The sequence below is a fragment of the Fusarium pseudograminearum genome, chromosome 4 (genome assembly GCF_000303195.2).
Source record: "Fusarium pseudograminearum CS3096 chromosome 4, whole genome shotgun sequence".
Classification (NCBI taxonomy): Eukaryota; Fungi; Ascomycota; class Sordariomycetes; order Hypocreales; family Nectriaceae; genus Fusarium; species Fusarium pseudograminearum.
In genome coordinates this window covers 3,702,852-3,721,943 of record NC_031954.1, presented here as the reverse complement: position 1 = coordinate 3,721,943, position 19,092 = coordinate 3,702,852, and the positions used below count along the sequence as shown (strand labels likewise).

Sequence of the window (19,092 nt, the reverse complement as noted above, 5' to 3'; positions counted from 1 at the left end):
CTAGACTAAGCTGACTTCTTGTTATTTTACCCGTAACCTCCCTTGACCAATTGCCTTCATCCTGTTGAAAAAGGCTCTGCTTTTTGGGTATTATATCAGCACTCGCGGTTGCCTCGTACATATTTAGCTCCCATCAACCAGCTCCCCACATTCGCCAAGCAATGCTCCTCTGAGCTACCTACTCTCTGAACGTCACGAATATCATTCATAGAAACCTACGCCTGGGTGGACAGTAACTGCACGAGTATCCAGTGGAGGACTACGTTTGCTATGGCGACCCCAAAGTTCAGCTCCAAGTCGCCTACAATTCGACGCATACGTAAGTGTCACGACTCCGTTTCATCTGGATGCGATCCATTCTGTAATGAACCATAGCTAATCCAGCCTTTAGTTCGTGAAGCAGCTGAAATATCCAACTCACCATCCGCCGATTACACAGCCGAGCCTCTCGAGTCCGACCTCTTCGAATGGCACTTTACGCTCCGCGGGCCTCCCAACTCGGTCTATAGTAACGGCATCTACCATGGTCGAATAGTTCTACCTCCTACCTACCCCCTTCGACCTCCTTCTTTCCGTTTCATGACGCCAAGTGGTCGATTCGAGGCCAACCGTGAAATTTGTTTGAGTATCAGTGGTCATCATGAGGAGACGTGGCAACCTGCGTGGGGAGTTCGGACAGCTCTGGTAGCGTATGTTTGACACTTGAATTGCCGGCGGTGTATCGCAAAGACTAACATATGTGGATAGTCTTCGAAGTTTCATGGAAACAGACGCCCGCGGTCAACTAGGCGGTCTTGAGACAACCGACGCTGTGCGCCAACGACTTGCTAAAGAGTCATCGACATTCAAGTGCCCGGCATGTGGTAAGACAAATAGTGAAATCATCCAGGAATGTGAAGAGCGAGCAAAGGAGGCCTCATCCAGCGCCCAAGAAGTTGAAGTGCCCAAAGAGCTGAACATGGGATGGCGAGATGAAATGGGAGCCAAGAAAGAGGGCGAAAACAAAACCGAACAGACAAATGATGATGCTGAGACAGCTCAGCTTGCAGAAGGGTTTGTCCAAACTGTACCGGATGCTGGTCCTGCTGGTGACAATACTCCGGCCCCTCAACCGCAGATCGACAACCGGAACCCCACTCCAACCCGAACAATCCCCCTCCCGGCCCCGGCCCCGGCGGTCCAAGCACCAGTCCATGCGCCGATGGCAGTACAGGGCCAACAAGCACGAAGGGCGTCTGACGATGGTGTGCCTTTGTGGCTAGACCGGGCCATTGTTGTATTGGTTGTGCTTCTAGTGGCGCTTGTGCTCAAGATCATCTTTGCTGTGTGAACATCCTCGGCGTAGTCATTGAACGTTTGCGTTTGCGTGCGAATTGGCGTACGGTGTATTTTTTATCAGGTTTCAGTAAATCTAGGGAGCGAATTAGATATCCAGTTGAATTGAGTATCCTAACCTGCATGAAATCAGTAAATGATGCTTGTAAGTGTTGACCCAAACCAGTGATAGGACTGTATTCAGCAACACTTCGGATACACATGTTTGCAGTTGTCCTTGAACAGACCCAAAAGCCGTACAGAGTAACTTCAAATCGGCATTGGATTGATTGTATGTGTGGATGGTACGACAAATGCCTGCATAGCCCATTTGATTGTACTGTTGTGTATCACAGTGACCAATATTCAACGACGAGAACGCTTATCATAAAGCACCCAGCACAATATAAAGAGGCAGACAGAGCACCTAAAGTGTTAATATTCTTGTTACTTCTATCATTGCCTTGACTGTTTGGCAAGTCGAAAATAGGGACTGAAGGAAAACCGGATGAAAATACTGATGATCTCAGGCTATACATACACTAAAGCTAATCTAATATTTCCATCAGTCACTAAATCAATACCGGTTTTATGCAGCCCACCTAAGAGTTTATGAGATATAACAGAAGAAAGAGGGTCTAGACGGTTAAAGTGACGGTAACCACTGGTGGCAGTGTCTGGCAGCTGGCAGCCAACTCTACAAACGCACCCGTAGTTACTACTACTGCATTTCAGATGAAATTGAAAACATACAAGTTTTTCTTCTCTTTCATACCTCATCCTTCTTCCTTTGTTTATCCTTCCAAATCCCCTCTCCCTATGGGAATATTATATATATACACGAGAATATCTACTATCTGCCTCGGTCATGGAGACAAACAGTAAGACCCAACTGATCCGTGGCAAAGGTTATACGTACTAACAATATGATTTGTAGGTGTTCAGATGTTCCTTCAAGAGAGTAAGGAAGGGACACATGTACGGAAACGTTCGCGTCCGCAAAAGAGGCCTCACGGCATCGTATACTCGGCCACCGAACAGACTCAGTCCATATGAGACAGGACTGCAAACTTCTCTGCCACTACTCGAAGACTGGGGCCACATCGATCCGCACAAACAGAACACACTGAACGATGTTTTGGACCGTTTGAGATCTGCACACACCGAAGAGGAAGACCCGATGGACTGCCCAATATCAGGGGATTGTGTTACCAACTGCCATGCAAACGGAAGTCTCAAGAATCACGTCGAACATAACCACCGCGTGAACGCTCACAAATGCTCCCATTGTGGTTTGGTTCTGAGATCAGTTGGCAGTCTACTACACCACATCAAAGTCACCCACGACGAGGCTGATCATCGCCATCCAAGCCCAGAACAGGACTGCGACAAAAGTTACAACACGCAAAATCTCAAATATCATCTCGATTCAGCTCACAAAGGTGTGAAGCACAAATGACCACAATGTACCCAGACATTTACGACACTCAGAGGCGTTGAGCAGCATGTGAAACGGATACATGAGGGCGAAAAGTTCCCATGCCTGTTCCAGGACTGCGACATGCAGTGCTCGACTCTGTCATCTCTTAGCAGATATATAAAGAGAAAGCACAAAGATGAGTTCTTGTTATGCCAAAAGGACTGATGCTATGAGGGCTTCAAGACCTTAGCTGCTCTGAGGAAGCATGTCGAAACAGGCCACTCCAACCAGTTCCCATGCGCCGATGAAAAGTGCACCAAACTTTTCGAAACGCAACAGAAGGCCGATGACCAGAATCTCGACTGTAGATTCTGCGGGCAGAATTTCAGCGGACCTCGTCTGGAGACTCCACTAAAAGTCACATACTCATGAATTCATCAGCGATTTAAAACATGGGGCTTGATGCAAGAAGATCGCAGAGACCTGCTCTCCGACGAACATCGCCCCCTTATTCTGTCACAGAACGAACAAGCTTTTTAGAGTATAGAAATAAATAGCCTAAGAGCCTGGTCTAAATAAATAACCTAAGCGTCTTGCCTATCTAAACAAGAAGCCTAAAGTCTGTTGTAATATAAACTTATTTGTAACTTTCTTCTCTTGCGCTTCCGGCGATGTGGGAGACTGGTGCTCCCAGTGTGGATCTGATGAAGACTTTTGTGCTGCTTATGAGGACAGTGCTACTCATGAAAATGATAAGAATCAGAATCAGAATCAGAATCAGAATCAGAATCAGAATCAGAATCAGAATCAGAATCAGAATCAGAATCAGAATCAGAATCAGAATCAGAATCAGAGTGACGGCAAGGATGACAAGGGCGGTATGTCAAATGCTGTTGCAGGTGTCATTGGTGCTATGTTGACTCTTGGTATTGTCGCCATCGTGGGAGCTGTTGTCTCGTCAAGAGACGCAAAGTAACTGGCCATGTTGATGAGAAAGGCAGTGTTCACAGTAGAAGCACTGATGAAAATGCGGCAAAGGTCTAAGCTTGCACAGCAAACTTTATTCCTGTTTTCGCTCATTCAGTTAACCTTTAATTCACTCTTGGCAACAGAAATTTGAATTTATCAGAGTAACTCTATCATATATTAACCTTCCTCCCACACTCTTAAGACGCGGTCAACAGAATCGAAATTTCTTCTCACCACCAAATTTCTACAAAGCCAAGGCCTGACCACAAGCAGCCGACTAACACATCTCTACCTGTCACCTCTCATCACACCATCCTATATCCTTCTTCAGTTCCTGCTCAGTAAGATGGTGGACATCAGTGCCCTGCTGCATAGCTCATCGAGCCTTGCCCATCCGGTCTCTAGTCTGAATACGTTCAGACCTCGTATGAATCAACTTTCCAAGATCACGGTTACGGTACAGCGGCTGTATCCTGATTTCCAGTTCCGTGTTGAACATATTGCCGTGATTCTGCTCGCGGACCTGAAGCATTTCGAGAAAGGTTATGCACTATCGGAGGAGGTAGACCCGGGAACCTTGAAAGGACATTTGGAAGATGTCTCGCCACTTTGCAAGCACTGTAAGACCCCCTGATCTTCAACTGACACCTGGGCAGTGCCAGCTAACCATGGATACAGACATGCATCATGTCGACCCCGGCAATCTCAGAACTGAGACCTGGAAACACGCAGAGGATAAATCGCCTACTCCGCAACCACCTCTGACCCGTAAACGTATCCGTGAAAAGAGCTGGAAGGTAATTGAGCAGTCAATTTACTACGATTCGCGGTGCGAGACTCTCCCAAACCTCCCAGTTGTCCGTCGAAGTCTGGCAGAAGAACGCATTTGTTTCAAACGCGACGGTCGTGCCTGTGTGCTGACAGGGAAGAAGAGTGACCTGACTCTCTTCTGGTTTATTCCTCACACGTGGAACAACAGTGTGGGTAGAAATAATGCCACGGGCAATCTGCTTGAAATGAGTGTCATCTTGGCCGACGTCGATCTTTTTGATGATATTTTCAGCGCGACTGAGCTTGGCAAGACTCATAAAGCATGGAACATGATTTGCGTTGACCGAACTCTGTACAGATTCCTGTCAACCGGTTGGTGTGCGTTCAAGTTCCAGTGTGCCATTCTAGGCCATGACGGGAAATTCGAAGTGCTTTTGCGGTTCTACTGGATGCCTCAGTTGACAGCGCGATTCAATAAACCCGTCAACGCCTTCGATATGGAAAACATCATAAAGGAGTTCAAGGCATTTGTTCAATCAGACTGTCCCCCACCGCCTCACTATCCCAAGGAGTCTCCGGTACCTGAATCTGGCCAGCTCATCCGCCTTGTTATGACTCAAGAAGAAGCGACAAAGATCGAGTCTGCAGTCAAGTTACACTGGGCCTGTGTAGTGTACACAGCTCTTTGCGGTGGTGCCGGGCGCTCTCAGTCCCTGACTGGTATGGATCAGAGCGACGGGTCTTTGGTGCCCAGGGACAAGGAGTTCGAACAAGAGAAGAAGCAGTTAGAATTGGACCATCGGGTGGCCGAGATGGGGTGGAAGAAGGCGTACCGAGAAACTCGCAGTGATGAAAGTGCGTCATCCATGTAGGCTACATAGTAGACATGTGGGATGGAAACACAACGGAGGCTGGAGTTTCTCTCAACATGGTACTCCTTTATGGTTGCGTTGGTATCAGTTAGGATCCTGTTGGCCCAGAAAGCTGTGAGCGGTCTGTAGACTCAAGAGATTTATCCTATTTATAGATTCTGATCTTCCTCTCACTTCAGATCCAGAGCGTCACTACCATTGTCGGTGAAGCCCCGAGGCTGTCTTGCAATTCGCCTTGACGTTTATGACAGATCCGTAGTTAGAACGACGGCCAGCGGCCTGGCAATTCGGGAATGAGAGCTTACTTGTAGGAGAGAGCTGTATGCTGTGGGCAATAACCTAAATACCTTATACGCGAGCCAGGGGCACAGTCGTTATGCGTGTTGTCTTCAATTATCAGAATAGAAATATCTAAACTGCAGTATATAAACTATGTTGACCGATTGAACTTGTGGCAAGCCATGTTTGCGAGTCCACATAATGCTAGCACACCAATATTAGTTTAGACATACAGGACTGTTTCTATCAATCCTGTACATCTTAATCCATGCCTTCATTATAACCCGTGGGCTTGAACTGTCGCCCCCATTGCCAAGGGACAGCAAGCCACCACCACTCTCCTACCATGAGCCCTAGGCCTTCTTCCGAGTGCTTAAGCACGCCTGTCTTCACACCCCAATCCATGATGAGCTTAGCCTCGAACTCCTCGAGCACCGGCTTGAGAGCATTGCACACTCCTTCGATCGTCAGAAGACCTCTGTTCGCGTACACGAAGCAGAAAGCACCCAGCACATCCATCCACCGTTCCGCTTCCCGACGTCCAAAAAAGTCAACCCATTGTGGGAGCACGCTGGTTTTGCCTTTACCTGCGGCTGGAGGTCCTTCAAAGACACTCCTGCGGAGGACGTCAATCTCCTCGTCATACTTGTACAAGTCCGTGGGGACCGCTTCAAGGTCATGAGAGTAGAGCGATTTCTTCAGCTTACGCATCTCGTACTGGCCAGGCTTGAAACCCAAGGGAATGTGAGGCACGTTGACTGGAACCAGTTTGATCCTTTCACTCGCATTGAGATTTATCAACGCCATTACCGACCCGTCATTGAGTGTGAAGGGGATTCGATAGGCCTCGCCGCGGCGGAAAATAGCATCCAGTTGCGTTTTGAAATCGGCAGCATCCTTGTATTTGGTCCGTTGCGCAAGCTTCCCGAGTACATGCCCAAATGCTTCGTTGAGTCTGAAGGGTCTCCCAGAAAGCGGGAGGCGTTTGCTTTTGCAAATGATTCTCTGCTGTGTCAAAGTATCAATGGCTTCCTTGAGTAATGAGTTAATCTTTTCCTGGTCCCCGCCTGCCAAGGTGGAGAACTTCTGCTTAATCTGTTCGACCGTGTAGCGACTCTCATCTGTGCAGCACAAGGATCGCACCCAAGACCTGGCAATGTCACTTTCACTGATTTCAATGTGCTCATCAACAGGTCCACTGAGCATCATCTCGACGGCAACAACAGATGGAGTAGCGACGGCCTCAAAACGAGCGAAAACGGATGTTTGAGGATTGTAGAATTTCTCCCGGGGGTCTTCTTCATCATGGGGAGTGACATCCTGAAAGGTAAAGTCATTTTGCAGTGCCGCCCTCGTCGCTGGAAGATCAATGCCTCTTCGCCGGGGGAGCTCGAGTGTCCAGTCAATCAGACTGTACCAGTCGTAGTCCATGGGTTCCTCAAAGTCGATTTCCGGCAGCTCGTTCTTAGAATAAGCAATTATGAACCGGTCTTGAAAATCCTTGGTAAGCTTCCTGATATATGCACCCTGGTCTCTGCGAGCGTCAACCCAGAATCGGCGCATGTTCTTGACAGAGAGATCGGGGAAAAGCTTGAGTAAGAGGCCCCAATCAATGGACTTGTCGGCTCCGCCCAACAACACACGTACAGCAACCAATGCAGCGAGCAGACGCTCTGCCTCTTCTCCACGGATCAAAGGCGTGGGATCGGCTTGACTTTGTGGTTGATCAGTATTCTCGGGAAGGGGCATCAAAGCTCGTGTGATCAGGCGCACGCGTTTAACTCTCGGTTGCTGTGGAATTTGTCGAGCAGATGCTCGCAGTCGACTGCCAGAACCTCGAGGTCGGCCACCCCGACCTCTACGGCCGGCTCGAGAGAGTCTGTACCCTGGTTTTTGTAAAAACGCGGGGAAGCTTGGCCATTCAAAACTATCATCGTCTTCGTCCTCTTCCTCTTCAGAGGGGGAGTCCACAAGCAAAGCACGATCCGGAACACTTTCGGGGAATGACTTGGGCGTAAGCTGCCATTCTGACGGCCAGGAAAGCGCGGGAGTCTCGATGGTTTCGCCACCGGCCTCGCTGAAGAATGAGACGAAGATGTTATGAGGGCCCGCCGCTCCCGGTGGTGCCTGAATGAATGAGTCTGACCATGCGCGCTCAAGGTCGGAACAGATATATGTCCGCGCAACAAAAGATTGATACGGACTGAGTATTCCGTGGCGTTGGTGACTCTGGCGATTGAGCGAGTGGGCTTTTCGGTCAATCATTTCAATCATCGACGACCAAGCGAACCAGTTGCCATCCGGCATCCATCCCTTCAGCGTGTAGCTGGCACCCTGCATCTCGAAGTCTCCAGGCCCAATATACGGCCAGATACCATCGTAGCCGGATACTAGAATTGGCTTATCAAAAACGATTTTGCCAGACACCTGAGCTGAAAACCCTTGTTGCCAAGCAGTATCGAACCTGTTGCTGAAGTAATGATCTGATCCCTCAACATCATCTTCATCCAAAAAGGTGTTCGGGTCAAGAAACTGTAGGGCCTCAGTGGCGCCTTGAGAGGACTCAAAGTGTTCATAACGCATTGGTTCTCCCATTTCATTTTGATATGCCCTTGATTTGGAAGCGCGTCCTTCTGCAAACATGCTCTTGCGTTTTCGGCCTCGCTTTTGGGGCGGTGGGAAATCATCGCCATCGTCGTCATACTCGTCCTGGTGAGCCCGTTTCTGGGCAGCTCGTGCGACATAGACAGGGGCATCGAGCATTTCAACCTCTTCCGGAAGGTCTCGGCGACCGCGCTTTAACAAGTCGCTGTCAACTTGAGCATCAAATGGAGGAGGGAGGTATGGATCTGGGTGGACATCTTTGATCTTTTGCACCACCTTGTCGGCTTCAGGGGAAAATGGATCAATCCCAGGTCGGACGATTATGTGACACTTCTCGGTGACGCCCTTTCTGCTGCGGAATGTGAGCCAATGCTCAGCTACGCTCTTGTTCTTCAACATTTCTCGAAGTGCAGCCTGGTATGTGCGGATTTGCGGCGCTACTTCCGAGTGGGATTCTGCCCACCGAAGAGTAATGGCCGTCCACAACGGTTTGCCACCTGGGAAGACACCTTGCTGCTCCTCCAGAATACCTTGAACGATCTGGGAGATGCGGCTTATCATAACAGCTTTGGAGAGCGGGGTGCCAATGGTTGTTGGTGTTTTGGCCTTGGCCTTGGCCACAGAGCCAGGTTTACAGGGTGTTTCGTTAGTCCCGGGCTGCAAGGACTTGGGTCGTTCTGAATGAGGAGTTGCGGCTAGCTGGGATCCGTTTCTTTCGGATTTGTGAACATGTGTTTTTGGAGAACCTCCAGGAAAATTGAACCGATTTAAAGACCCTAAAACTGGTCGTGGTTGGCTGATTTCGCCTTGAACAAGGGCTCCATTAGTTCCGTTCAAAAGCGAAGATTGCCTCGGCGAGTCGAACATGGTAACTGGAGGTCTATGAAGTCCTGCGTTCGTGTGTACTTTGAAGCTAACAGTTGGCCGTGAGGACCACGTTGGGCGAGCAGCAACAGGACCGCGCAACCTCGATACTCGTTTTGGTGTTGGTACATCCTCACGTACGGGGCTGGGCTCTTTGTCTTGTTGTTTCTTTTCCAGGGGCTTAGCTGGGCTTTTCTCTTGATCGTTGACTTCCTCAGTGGTTGGTTCTATGTTGTCCTCCGTCACGGCTTCGTCGTCTTGGTCTTGTGGTTTATCGGCAATGGGTGTTGCGCTAGCCTCTTCCTCTACTTCAATTTCGGAAGCAGCTCTTTTCCTTCCACGACGGGCTGGCGTTGGGGCAGGTTCCTCAAACGATGGATTGCACGCTGTCCTGGATTTTGTAAGGTGATAAAGAAGCCCGTTATCGTTCTTCCATGCCTTGCCGCATTTTTCACATACCCAAGATTTCGAAGGAGTGGGGTTCCCTTCGGGCTGATCTTCGTGTCTCTTTTTTCTAAATTCGCCTTTCTTTGGACGGCCCCGTTTCCTCCCATTTACTAGTTGCTCATTAGAGCACTCCTCTTTCGACTCGCTGCTGATGCTTTCTTGCGTTTGCGACTCCTCATTTTCGACAGTGGTTTCTGTGCCTCCCGTTTCTGGTTTTTTAGCTGAAGACCTTGTTGGCCTAGTTCGTGTCGGCCGCACAGGGGTTGCCAAAACTGCCTGTGGTGTTTCTATGGGTTCTTTGAGGGCATCTGAAGACACTTTGAGTGTCACCATAAGATGATTGGCCTTTTCTGGCTCAGGTGCTCCATCTTGCTGTTCCGTGCCGTCGTTTTCTTTTTGAGCAGCTTCAACATGTTCTGGAGGCTCTTGGGAGGGAATTTCTGATTCTTTGGCGGTTGTTTCTTGTGTCTGTGTCGCAATAGCTTCCTGGGGCGCAACAGCTTCTTGAGTAACAACAATCTCTTGAGAGACAGCGACTTCCTGGGGCGCAACGGCTTTTTCAGTAGCGTCAAGTTGTGTGAGAGCTTCTGATGTCTCGTCGCGGCGCTTCCGGCCTGCTTTTTTCTTTTGAGTCGGCAATGGCTTCTCCTTCTTGGCCTTGAACTTTTTAGGACGCCCCTTGGTTGTACGGCGGGCCATGCCCATGTTACACAGCTCAGCCAGTGTCGGTGAAGCTTCGGATGACAAGGCTGTAGATTGTATAGGCGAGAAACCATAGCTCTCAGCAATACTTAATGGCTGGCCTGTGGTGTTTGTCGTTACTGGATAAGCATCCGGAAGATCGTTTGGTGCAAAGTATCGATAAGATGCTACCTTTCCTGATCTTGTATGCTCGCTGTAGATCTGAAAGTGGGCTAGATGAGGCGGTTGCAAATCCGGCACGGACAATGCAGTAGTCATTGAGGAGAGATGTCGACTGTACGAAGGACCCAGCGTCAAGGCATAAACATCGGGATTCGTGAGCCCAGTATCGCCTAGCTGTTTTGCCATTTCCGCAATTATAACAGGAACCGGCTTGTCTAGAGTCCATGGGGGTGCTTTTGATATCTCGGGGACATGTGAGGCCTGCCCTATGAGCTGTTTGATTCCGTCAAGGCCGTCAAGATCTGGGTTTCGAGGGGTCTTGCTTTTTCTCTTGCCTGTTGAGAGATACAGTAACCAATCTTCGGAATTGAGGTCCCTGACATACTTGACACAGTCCTTGAACACCTTTTCTCCTAGCTTCGCAGCGACGTACTGTATGACACCTCTCTGGTTAAGAAAACGGCAGACTTTGGCCAGCACCTTCATCTGCCAACGCATCCCTAGGACGCCAAGCTTCGACTTCATGTCTTTCATTTGAAGAACCCCCCACTCCTTGACGATGGCCATGATGGTAGTGGCCAATGCGATGTAGTCTATAGACTCGCCAGTCCACCGGGTGTGCCATGGGACGGGCGCGAGGTCCTCGACGAGTACTTGTCGAGTCAATGTCATGTCTGGTCGGGCTTCGTCTGTCCCTTCACTGTCTTTCGGCAAAGGGGGGGCGAAAAGTTTCAGCCACATTTTGCTCGTTTTGGTCCCGCGAACAAGGGTTGTTCTCTTGACGATATATCCTTTTTTGAGAAGGGAATCTGTTCTTTTTGGCACAGACCGTTTGTCTTGGTCTGTCAGGCGTCCAAGATCTCCCTGGAGGATTCCCTCGGTGGTTGTTGAAGCTATGCCCAAAAGTAACATCCACTCGGATTTTGGAACTCGCTTGTAGTCGACGGCATGACCAGTGAGAGATTCCCACATGGTATCTTCAGAAGCGCGCACACGAACATTGCGGGATGATGTCGAGTTTTCTGGTTGTGACCCCGAAGTCTCTGCATCTTGCTCAGGGGCACCGCCAGAAGCTGAAAGCGCTAAGACTTCATCTAAAGAAAGATGATTGTATTCGCGATCAGTGCCAACAGAAATATCTCGTCTTGCAGCAAGCCAACTCCAAATGATAGCAGAAGTACGGTCTTGCACAGCAGAGTTGCATTTAGGAAGTGCTTCTGTGCGAGCTGAGGGATGTTGAATTGCTTTCAAAACATCTTGTACGAGACACCCTTAAATCAGTTAGTAGCTTGTTCTCTTACAACAGGAGCTGATGACTGATGAGCTGCTTCAAACAGGAAAAAAGCTTACCTTCTTCTCCATAGCATGAGATATGCACCAAAAGGCTCGCGATCAAGCCTTCAAGCTCTGACGCCATTTCATCAGCGGTTTCGTATGGATCATTCTTGAGTGAAAGCGACGCGTTTAAAAAATCTTCACGAAAGTCGTCTGGGGCGAATTGAACTGACGAGCCCCAGCGGAAGTTATGCTAAATGTTATTTTTCTCGGTTGCTGCACGAAGCAGGTGAAGTGGGGATAGCGGGGGGGTGAGCTGAGTGGAGGAAGGAGCCGCATGCACCTCGAAATGATGACATAATCACGTATACGTGAGCATTAAATATGCACAACCTCTTATGCATGCTGGCATGGTCCATATCAGACTTGAACTTGGTTATAATCCAATTTACAGAATGTGGATTACTGATAATGCTCTGCTTTTGATCAAACTACATGAGACATTATGTAGGGTCATCGTGGCCTTTGTTCACCATGCAGAAACAAAAGTTAAATATTTATACATGAACTGTAGCCATTCCATGGTATAGTTCATCATATTTTGCTTAAAGTTGTACCAATCACCAAATGGTATAGTTCATATGCAATTCTAAATTCCGTGAAACTCGCTCATGCTGGGTATCCTCATTTGCCTGCCCGCAGCAACTTGGCCTGTTCGTGCTCTCGAATCTTCCTGTATGCCTCCAGAACATCCGCTCGGGCCTCCTGTAGCTCTTCTCTTCGCTTCAGACTACCCGCAGCCTTGGGAATGTCAGCAACGTTTGCGGTAGCGCCTTTGATCTTGATCTGTTTTGACATGTTCTTGTTGAGCTCAGGTGGTGCTTGCGCCTGGTCGTGCACGGCAATCTTGGCTTCTGCTCTCTTCTTCCTCAACTCTTCCCAGGGGTCGTCAACCTTGGCCCCCTTTCGCCGCACCTTCTTGCCTGTCGCTTCGTTGAGTGTTGCTCGCGCAATCGCTGCAGCACCCGTAGGATCCTCGTCAAGCTCCTGTCCGATCGCTTCGTCTGCCTCTTCGTCCTTTTGGTCCTGAATCTTTCGCTCCTCCTCTCGCCATTGAGCGTAAAGCTTGTGCATGTTTCTCTCCTTTCGCGTGCGGTAGACTTTGAATCCCTGCTCGTCCTTTCCATCCTTGATTGCCGTCTTCTTAGTGAGACCCGCGACCGGTAGTGATGCATCTACTCGCTGGGCAAAGGCCCGAAGGTCTTCGCCTGGGCGGATCTTAAGCTCTTCTGATTTTTGCTTCGTCGTCTTTGCATCTTCGCCATCGTCGAGTCCAGACCTCACTTTTCTGCCCTGCGCGACAGACATGAGTCGCCTAAAAGCTCGTGGGGCGTCGTTCTCTTTGCGAGCCTTCTTGCTTTTCTTAACCTTTGCGTCCGCGGGAGCATCCTTGGCTGTTTTTGAATTCTTTCCTGCGCCAGGTTTCGTTGTCGCATTCTTCTTGCCAACTTGTAAGGGTCGTGCTTTCTGGGTAGGAGGGAGGTTGAACCTATAGAAACAGGTTAGATGTGTATAGAACAATAGATGGCGCGGATCAACTTACTCTGACTCGTCGTCTCCTCTCTTTCTCTTATGCTTGTGGGGCATGATTTGCAATTGAAACGGTAGTAGTCAGGGAAGCGCAACTGTCAATTAAACAGAAAATGGTGATTCTTGTACGTCAATAGGAATTGATGCGATCGTAGTATTTCAGACAAACTTGAAGTTGGAAACTTTGGGAAGGCTCCAAAAATTCTCTTATCAGAGCTTATCGCAGCCAAGGCCCCGCAATGGTCTAAAATGGGCACTTTCCAGGCCTCGCAGGCACTGTAGTTGGATGCATCCACTGTGTTGTATGCGCTACGACTTTAGGTCACTGTGTAAGTTGTGAGATACTATAGACGAATATCTTCTTCGCATAACAATACCTTCAGGAGCCCACGCGTGTCATTTTGCTTCATTTATGATGCTTAGAGACTGAATTTTTGAGTTACCTATAGTTCAAGACCATTCATTTTTATATCACACAATAAGATGCACTTAGAGAAAGACAGATTGTGGGGCTCGTTATCATTTCATGGCGTACCAATAACTCACTCCGGACTTTTCACTCCACAACTCATTGAACGAAACAAGACCAATATCTGATAATACATAATTCAAAGCATTTTTTAGGTCAACTTGCACTTCATTCTGGCATCTGAATCTGAATCCGAGCCATGCCCTCGTCAAAGACTGTGCCCCTTAACGGGGCCAGCAAAGGAACAATGCGGTCAGCGGCCAAGACAAACCCCTATATTTTTGCCTTTGGTGTAGTTGGAGCAGCTATAAGGTAAATCACAACTTCTCTCTCTTCCTGATTTGTTCTAATTGAGGGTAGCTCTATGGTCGTCATGTTTGCTTTTATCATTACCGGCACATCCTTCATCTGGCCTCACATGTCCGAACTACGCACCAGTAATCACAAAGTCAACTCCAGCCCAGGACTCAACTCGATACTTCCTGCGCCATTTCATTCACATAATGACTATTGGAGACTCATGCCTTTTCACTCGGCCGTAGAAGCTGGTTGCATCGGTATAGAAGCTGATGTCTGGGCTGTCCAAGGAGAGCTTTATGTTGGCCATGATCTGGGCGGTCTGTCGACTGACCGAACGCTATCGTCAATGTATATCCAGCCACTGGTTGAGCTACTCCAGTCCCAAAATCTAGACACTAATCCAAATCTTCCGCCTCGAGGTGTATATGGTCGCAGACCTGATCAGACAGTTGTGTTATTGGTAGACTTGAAGTCAAATCCCAACACATCATGGCCACTCTTGCTCGAGAGACTTGAGCCCCTCCGTCAAAAAGGATGGTTAAGTCATGCCCAGAACGGCAAGTTTATTTCCAGGCCCATTACAGTGGTAGGAACTGGCGAGACCGAGCTGCATCTAGTGAACGAGGCCACCCCTTTTCGAGATGTTTTCCTAGACGCACCACTTGATCAACTGAATGAGGGTCTTTATAACGACCTGAACTCGTACTACACGAGCGTGTCATTCGAAAAGTCGATCGGAAAAGTTGGCTCAAAAGGCCTCAAGCCAGACCAGCTGACAAAGTTGCGGGATCAAGTCTCGCAAGCTCATAGCCGAGGTCTCAAAGTGCGATACTGGGGCATGCCATATTGGCCACTCCATGTGCGAAATCAGCTCAGAGAAGTATTGATTGACGAAGGCGTGGATGTTCTCAACGCAGATGATCTGTGGGAGGCAAGGGAAATTTTCTCCAAGAGAGGGTATATGATAGAGTGAATTACCAATCTGTTTAGTCGACCCGCTACACTGGAATATCGCAGCGCAAATATCCATAGTTATCTCAAAGAACCGCCATACATCCATACCAAATAAGCAAATTGCCGAGTCTCCGGTATATCACCGAATACAATCTTGATCTCACCTAGTGCGACTGCAACCCATTGACACGTCATGGAGCCGGTAACCCCGCAAGCTGATAACAGAATGGGAAGCATCTCCGGCATGACTTGATATCCTATAATTGCGTGAGTGGGTGAAACTCCTCTCTTACATCCCGAACCAACACATCATACTCTCATAAACCGTCACAATGGCAAACGAAGGGCGCATCGCTACTCTGGATGTAAGATTGATTAATCAGAACTGTAAAGACATTGTACTCATCCACTACAGTCAACCATCGCCGATAGGCTTCCTGCATTCTCAAAGACACTCTTTGACGGCAAGGCCGCCAAAGACTTAAGCTTTGAGGCAATTGCAAAGCATCTAGGCCGTAGCGAAGTTGCGGTGGCAGCATTGTTCTACGGACAGGCCACCGCCTCGTCTGAGGATGTTGAGAAACTATCAGAGATCCTTGACCTTCCCAAGGAGGCGTTGGCTGCCCAGCTAACAGGCTTTCCTAACCGTGGCCAGGCTGGACCCATGCCTCCTACTGAGCCTCTCATCTACCGCTTGTACGAGATCGTTCAAAACTACGGTTATGCCTACAAGGCTATCCTCAACGAGAAGTTTGGAGATGGTATCATGAGTGCAATTTGCTTCTCTACCACAGTGGAGAAGGAAGTGGATGAAGCAGGCTCACCATGGGTCGTTATCACATTGAAGGGCAAATGGTAAGTCACCTACATCCCAATACGTACTCATCGCTAACCAGCATGTTCAGGCTCCCTTTCAGTCGTTTCTAGGCATTGTTCTCTTAAGAGAATTGGTTGATAACTCTGAGTTATGATCACACTGCATGCTGTGTCACTTTCATTAATGACCACTCAAAGAGTATTTACATAACGGAAAATGCAGATTGGAGCATCGCTGAGGCCACATAAGCCTCACTCAAGAATGACATGTATTTCGAGTAAAGCGGACGGGGCAGGTTGTGGCAATGCGCGTGAAGACAATATGAAGCGAGAGGACAATACTAAGCAATCTACAAAGAAATACTAATATTGAATCCTAGCGCTTCGACGTCCGTGTACCACATGACACGACAACTCGGCGCATTTCTAAAACCCGAAGGCTTCTAAAGCCTATGTCGCATCTAAAAGAAGGCATGCCAGATAGTCTAGAAGACCTGTGACAAGCTGATGGCTGCACTAGCGGCGGGTATTCTTTTGTCTGGCTACAACACCATCTAGAGAACAATATTAAGCGATTTTGCACGGATCATGGGCTTCACGGCCAACACCGGAACTCAGTGAGTGAGACGTATCATTCTGGTCAAAATCGAGGACATCTTGAGTCAGGCAAGTTGATCAGATTCGAGTATAAAGAGGTGGCTTCTTCCTCCCAAATACCATTCTCATCAACAACAATCACTCACTTCACACATTCACAACACTCTTTTCACCATTCTCAACACAGAATACTCTCCGACTTTTCTAAGTCTTTCAACCCCAACTTTCAAAATGCCTTCCACCAAGCCCACCTCTTCCCAGAAGCCCGGTTACCCTCTCAGCTGCACTGTCATGGCTAAGCCCACCGCCGCTGACCAGAAGCCTGGTTACCCTCTCAGCTGCAGCGTCATGAAGCAGCCCGCTCAGAAGCCCGGCTACCCCCTCAGCTGCACTGTCATGTAAAGCAGCTTCGCTTTCCTGATCACTTCTGGACTTTCTTTTCTGAGAGCGACTTGACAACCAACAACGCAAAACCAACTATCGACAACGAATGGCAAAGCGTTCGCTCTCAGGCAACAAATTGGAGGAAAATGGAGATGATATGGCAAGGAGAGGATTCATTGGCTTGTTTACGTTTTGTTTTTACCTGGCTCTGAGTGACGGGACGCCGCCACGAGGACGCCATTTTACACTGGCTGTCCACTCTCATCTCACTTGAGTTGAGAGAAGGACGCTCTATTGGAGATGGGGACGAGTTTGTAACTTTCTTGAATACAAACAAGCCTTTGGATTGAATACTTTGCGCTCTTGAACTTATGAATATGTGAATTATATGTCTGAACCGTCTAGTTGGTAGCAGAAAAGTTGGCCTCCTAAGTCTTAGGGTATAAAAATAAGTAGTCTAAGAAGCTTAGTCTAAGTGCCATAAGATGTCCTAATAATTTTATCTCTTATTCTCCCAGCGGTCAATTTTTCTGATACCCTGAGGACTGTGTAAGTCATCATCCGAGACTTATGATAGGATGGTTTGTACCACCTAACCGCCTCCTGATTCCTATACTCTTCAATATCGAATAGAGGTAGTATTCATGTTGAATGAAGTATAGTGACCATTCATTCATGTTCATAAACTCTCATGACTTGTGATAACCCGATTTGGCAATTCCCTAACAAAGTCAAAGTGGGTACAAGAGGCGCGAAAAAATGCAGCTCCACTAAAAAAAAGTCAAGGCGGTGAAATTGGTCCCGCGGCAGAATTTGGAGATTTTTCCTATTAGCACCAGTAACATTTGCCTAGTAGCTTGCGCCGACACAAGACCACTACACAGTCGCATCAACAAAACAGCCGCAAAAATGGTCACAAAAAGCAAGCTAAAGATGGCTCTCGCCGCCGAAAAGGGCACAGATTTCAAGAAGCTCAAGCTTTTGAAGAAACAGAAGGAGGCTGAGAAGCGCAACGCCGCCGCTCGTGGGGCCGACGACGAGGACTCAGACGAAGAGAAGGAGGCGAAGACAATCCAGATTGAGGCTGATTTTGAGGATGAGGACAACGAGGAAGAGGACGAGGATGACGAGGAGGATGAAGAGCCCCAGGTTTGTACTGGTCTCACCATATACTCACAACTCCAACTGACGAATATCACCAGTACGACCTACAAGGCATCAACGACAGCGACGACTCAGACTCTTCAATCGAGCTTGAGGAGAAGATTATTCGCAAGCCCAAGAGAGACACACTCAAGAAGACCGAGCTTGCACAATTGGCAGCTGAGAAGGCAGCCGCTGCTGCTGCTGAAGAGGACGACGAGGAGGAGGATCCCGAGGCAGACGACATCCCCATGTCAGACCTTGAGGATCTCGACGACGAAGATAAGGAGGACATTATTCCCCACCAACGCCTCACCATTAACAACACAACCGCCCTCCTCGTCGCCTTGAACCGCATCTCTGTTCCCACAGACAAGTCTGTTCCCTTCGCAACACATCAGTCTCTCGTCTCCAGCAGCGCCACAGCCGAATCTATCCCCGATGTCCAAGATGATCTCCAGCGCGAGCTCGCCTTCTACACCCAGAGTCTCGAGGCCACCCGCACAGCCCGCAAGCTCCTCCGCCAAGAGGGTGTTCCTTTCTCTCGTCCCAAGGATTACTTTGCTGAGATGATTAAGGAGGATGCCCATATGGAGAAGGTCAAGGCCAAGCTTGTTGAGGAGGCGTCCAACAAGAAGGCTGCCCAGGAGGCCCGCAAGATGCGCGACCTCAAGAAGTTCGGAAAGCAGGTCCAAGTCGCCAAGATGCAGGAGCGACACAAGGAGAAGCGCGAGACCCTCGACAAGATCAAGAACCTCAAGCGAAGTAAGTACACTTACAATCAAGTCATATTTATACTATTACTAACATCCACTTCCAGAGCGCTCAGAAACCGGTGGTGCTGGTCTCGACACCAAGGAAGCCGACATTTTCGACGTCGGTGTCGAGAAGGAGATGAAGAGCCACAACCCTCGCTCAGGTGCTGGTCGTGGTGCAGGAGCCGGAGCCGGAGGCAACCACAAGCGAGCCAAGAAGAACGAGAAGTATGGCTTCGGTGGCAAGAAGCGCCACGGCAAGTCAGGCGACGCCATGAGCTCCGGCGATCTCAGCGGCTTCGACGCCAAGAAGATGAAGGCCGGCGGCAGAGTAGCCAAGCCAAGGCCTGGCAAGGCGAGAAGAAAGACTATGGGCTCTCGGTAGAGGGTGTGACTAGAGCGATG

The 19,092-nt window shown here is 48.9% G+C and overlaps 8 protein-coding genes across 8 annotated transcripts, besides 1 other annotated feature; 6 read left to right on the top strand and 2 right to left on the bottom strand.

Annotated features, from left to right (window-relative positions):
* Positions 1-270: 270 nt before the first annotated feature.
* On the top strand, positions 271-1,330 carry FPSE_09427 (uncharacterized protein; the record flags this gene model as incomplete). Its single annotated transcript, XM_009262544.1, has 3 exons — positions 271-319; positions 392-689; positions 748-1,330. The coding sequence occupies 3 exons, from the start codon at positions 271-273 to the stop codon at positions 1,328-1,330; spliced, it is 930 nt and encodes a 309-aa protein (XP_009260819.1).
* Positions 1,331-2,290: 960 nt separating this feature from the next.
* On the top strand, positions 2,291-5,346 carry FPSE_09426 (uncharacterized protein; the record flags this gene model as incomplete). The annotated part of the gene is made up of 5 exons (XM_009262543.1): positions 2,291-2,756; positions 2,985-3,151; positions 3,429-3,612; positions 3,919-4,323; positions 4,382-5,346. 5 exons carry the CDS (start codon positions 2,291-2,293, stop codon positions 5,344-5,346), a joined length of 2,187 nt encoding a protein of 728 aa, XP_009260818.1.
* Positions 5,347-5,886: 540 nt separating this feature from the next.
* FPSE_09425 (uncharacterized protein) lies at positions 5,887-11,821 on the bottom strand (the record flags this gene model as incomplete). Its single annotated transcript, XM_009262542.1, has 2 exons — positions 5,887-11,675; positions 11,755-11,821. 2 exons carry the CDS (start codon positions 11,819-11,821, stop codon positions 5,887-5,889), a joined length of 5,856 nt encoding a protein of 1,951 aa, XP_009260817.1.
* A 542-nt stretch (positions 11,822-12,363) lies between these two features.
* On the bottom strand, positions 12,364-13,326 carry FPSE_09424 (uncharacterized protein; the record flags this gene model as incomplete). Its single annotated transcript, XM_009262541.1, has 2 exons — positions 12,364-13,228; positions 13,283-13,326. The coding sequence occupies 2 exons, from the start codon at positions 13,324-13,326 to the stop codon at positions 12,364-12,366; spliced, it is 909 nt and encodes a 302-aa protein (XP_009260816.1).
* Positions 13,327-13,937: 611 nt separating this feature from the next.
* Positions 13,938-15,011, top strand: FPSE_09423 (uncharacterized protein; the record flags this gene model as incomplete). Its single annotated transcript, XM_009262540.1, has 2 exons — positions 13,938-14,050; positions 14,099-15,011. 2 exons carry the CDS (start codon positions 13,938-13,940, stop codon positions 15,009-15,011), a joined length of 1,026 nt encoding a protein of 341 aa, XP_009260815.1.
* Positions 15,012-15,324: 313 nt separating this feature from the next.
* On the top strand, positions 15,325-15,919 carry FPSE_09422 (uncharacterized protein; the record flags this gene model as incomplete). Its single annotated transcript, XM_009262539.1, has 3 exons — positions 15,325-15,357; positions 15,408-15,847; positions 15,898-15,919. The coding sequence occupies 3 exons, from the start codon at positions 15,325-15,327 to the stop codon at positions 15,917-15,919; spliced, it is 495 nt and encodes a 164-aa protein (XP_009260814.1).
* A 717-nt stretch (positions 15,920-16,636) lies between these two features.
* Positions 16,637-16,807, top strand: FPSE_09421 (uncharacterized protein; the record flags this gene model as incomplete). The annotated part of the gene is made up of 1 exon (XM_009262538.1): positions 16,637-16,807. The coding sequence occupies one exon, from the start codon at positions 16,637-16,639 to the stop codon at positions 16,805-16,807; it is 171 nt and encodes a 56-aa protein (XP_009260813.1).
* An 891-nt stretch (positions 16,808-17,698) lies between these two features.
* Positions 17,699-19,072, top strand: FPSE_09420 (uncharacterized protein; the record flags this gene model as incomplete). Its single annotated transcript, XM_009262537.1, has 3 exons — positions 17,699-17,938; positions 17,992-18,697; positions 18,753-19,072. The coding sequence occupies 3 exons, from the start codon at positions 17,699-17,701 to the stop codon at positions 19,070-19,072; spliced, it is 1,266 nt and encodes a 421-aa protein (XP_009260812.1).
* Positions 17,882-17,932: a repeat region.
* Positions 19,073-19,092: the final 20 nt, after the last annotated feature.